This window comes from Centruroides sculpturatus, unplaced genomic scaffold (assembly GCF_000671375.1).
Source record: "Centruroides sculpturatus isolate CEXI.00-Female unplaced genomic scaffold, Cexi_2.0 scaffold1729, whole genome shotgun sequence".
Classification (NCBI taxonomy): domain Eukaryota; kingdom Metazoa; phylum Arthropoda; class Arachnida; order Scorpiones; family Buthidae; genus Centruroides; species Centruroides sculpturatus.
The window spans coordinates 66591-69763 of NW_019386170.1; the positions used below are offsets into that span (position 1 = coordinate 66591).

Genomic DNA, 3173 nt, shown 5'->3' on the forward strand with positions numbered 1-3173 from the left:
AAAATATTTATGAATCACCAATAAATAACCTAAGTTAAACCATTAAAACTCATTGACTAATTTCAAGCTATTTACCATTATTATATTATAATAGACGACAGTTTTTTTAATTTAATGTTTTTCTTACTTATTTAACTTGATTAATATATATATATATTAATCAAATGAGTGTGTATATTAATTGTTCTATATATACATATATATATTATGTAAATAAAAATAAATTTTCTCGGCTACTTTTGGGCTCGTCTTTCATAATTTAAAAGTTATAGCTGGCAACCCTAAATTCGAATAGATGTCGTAGTGATGGCTGCTGGACCGATTGCTGAACGTAATCAAGGTAAATTGTATACATAAATTGTATAATAATTACTTGAATTACAAACTGTTGCACACTTAGTATTTTGACAGATGTGTACAACCTTATCAAACTATAAAACTAAAGTAGTTTGTTGATACTTAAGCAGGCCAAATTTGAAATTAATGAATATAAACAAAGCATTGTCTTTCACGTGACTAAGAAATTGATTTATTTTTTAGTCACGTGGCCAAAGTTTATATACCATAAATAAATCAATTTCTTATGATTTATAAAGCATTACCAAATATTTTACTTGGAACATCTTGAATATTATAATAAACTAGCTAACCGTCGCGCATTGCTGCGATCTCAGAAGAAAGGAAATTCAAGCGAACTCGTTATGATAAAATTAAATTTTTATTTCATCATTTTTATTAAAACTTATTATATAATTATTATTATTATTCATTTTCATCAAAAAAAATATTTCAAAGTGTCGTTTCAATTCTATTTATTTATTGGAGTGCTTGTGGATACACGATATTTTTTGTTTTTCCCTCTGGTGCGTACACGAATAAATTGAAAGGTTTTTTGACACGTGAGTTGGCCACATACAGTTGTCCACGCGAGAAGCACGCATTCTCCAAATTTAACCCACACACTCGCTGCGATTGTCAGAAGTGCGATATTTCTCACTTTTATATATTTTTTATAATTCTTTATAATTTTCATTTTTTTATTGCTCCTTCCTCTCTTCCTTGGCGTGTTGTGAAATTTCTGATAGTTGGATTATAAACCGTTTTATTCTAATTTATTTTTTTAAATTATTTTGAGTCGATATTAAAATTTGGAAAAGGGGGGATACCTAGATCGGTAAAATACGCGAATTTCTTCCTACAACTTCGGTTGTTGTTTGGGGTACAGTTTAGGTTTTAACAAACTCGAGCGAATACATAATTAGCAAAAAAAAGTTGAAATAAAGTAATTAAACGAAAATTATTATAAATATCGTAAATAACAGTTTACAAGTGCATATATAGAGATATTTTTTGAAGGGGGAAATGGTCTTCACAATTTGAAATCGATCGAACACACTGTGCGCGAATGCTCGTGTAAACGCGCGCCATCTATCGTAGGATAAATGTACTTCGCGGGAGTGTATTAAAAAATTAAAAAAACTTTCGAAAGTTTTATGGCAATCGTACTATGCCACGAACCTTCGGCGGAGTATAGTAAGCAACTTCCCAAAGTTTCACGGCAATCGGATAAACGGTGTGGTAATGCATTAAGGACAGACACACATGCATTCATTTTAATATATATAGATAAGAGTTCTTGGATTGCAAAAACCTATAATTAGGCAGCGAAATAATTGGAAAAATAAACATCTAATTTTACTGAAATTAAATAGATCTTATTTAATTATAAACATTAAGTTGTTTCAGCAAAAGATTTGAAAGATATTTTAAATAATTTAATAAATTAAATTTTTTAGACAATTGCCACAGTCTTGAATCTTTTAGGCTAGTATAAAAAGTATTTTTTTTATTAAATAAAGTTATAATTAGAACTGATATCAAAACTAATAGTGGAAGTTATATATTTTTCAATTTTATAATAACGTAAAAACTAATTAACTGTTTATAAGTAAATTAAAGTTATATAATTACTTATTAAACGTGACAAGATCAATTTATTTATGTAGCTTGTACAGATAAAATAAATATGGTTAATATGCACCAATTTATTAAACCAAAACTCAAAGTTATTGTTTTTTTCATATTAATAAGTCATTAATAACTATAATTATATTGATTATATATTTAAAAGTATATAATGTTAAACTGCTTCTAAATTTACCAATACGGCTAGGTATTGTCGATCACTACCAGTTGTATTGTTGACTTTGTGCTGTTTCATATTATGTTTATTAATTTTAATTTAATTTGTTTCAGATGCCACAATTTATATTGGTGGACTTGATGAAAAAGTGTCAGAAGCTATATTATGGGAATTATCTGTTCAAGCTGGACCTGTTGGTAAGAATTGATATCAATAACTAAAACATATATCAATTTTTAATTAAACATACAAACCTCTTAAATAAACAAACTTATTTAAAAACATTTTTATGATATTGTAGTACAACTTACTAAACTTGTACATGTATTTATAATGTATTAAAAAAATAATAATATATTTTTATTATCTACTTTTCTATTACTAAATTATGAAACTAAATCATTTTAGTAAATGTTCAAATGCCAAAAGACAGAGTAACAGGTCGACACCAAAAATATGGTTTTGTGGAATTCATGAAAAAAGAATATGCTGACTATGCAATTAGAATTATGAATATGATTAAACTTTATGGGAATCCTATTAGAGTAAACAAGGTAAAATAAAGATTTATTTCAACATCATTTTTAAAAGATGGAATCTAAATTTTTCACATATATTTTTCACAGTTAATGTCTTGCATATAAAATACATAATTTCTTGTCTCTAAATTAAATATAATAATGAATATAACAAGTTTTTAAAAATGCAGAATAAAAAAAAACACCAAAATTATTTGTGATAATTTTAAATGTAGCGAATTTCTTAGTGATTACCTATCAACTGATAAGTCACTGACTATGTATTTATAAAATAACTAGCTGTTACCCGCGACTTCGTCAGCGGAGGTTTTGCAAGCAAACCCCATTTACATCCAATATTTCAATAACCATAGTAATTGTTATATAACACCTACCGCTGAAGAGAATTGCCGAAAATCAAACGAACTATTTTCAATTTGATCAATTTTCTGAAACGTTTACAATCGTTCTATAATCGAACCAATACGCAATAACAAATTCGAATTTAAAAC

At 26.9% G+C, this 3173-nt stretch overlaps 1 protein-coding gene across 1 annotated transcript in view; it reads left to right on the plus strand.

The window, feature by feature from the left end:
- Positions 1–306: 306 nt before the first annotated feature.
- LOC111613897 (splicing factor 3B subunit 4-like) overlaps positions 307–3173 on the plus strand; it is a 22964-nt gene continuing 20097 nt past the window's right edge. The window contains exons 1-3 of the mRNA XM_023355251.1: positions 307–340; positions 2257–2340; positions 2552–2697. Of these exons, the coding sequence (XP_023211019.1) occupies positions 307–340; positions 2257–2340; positions 2552–2697 (264 nt within the window). The remainder of the gene's footprint in view (positions 341–2256; positions 2341–2551; positions 2698–3173) is intronic.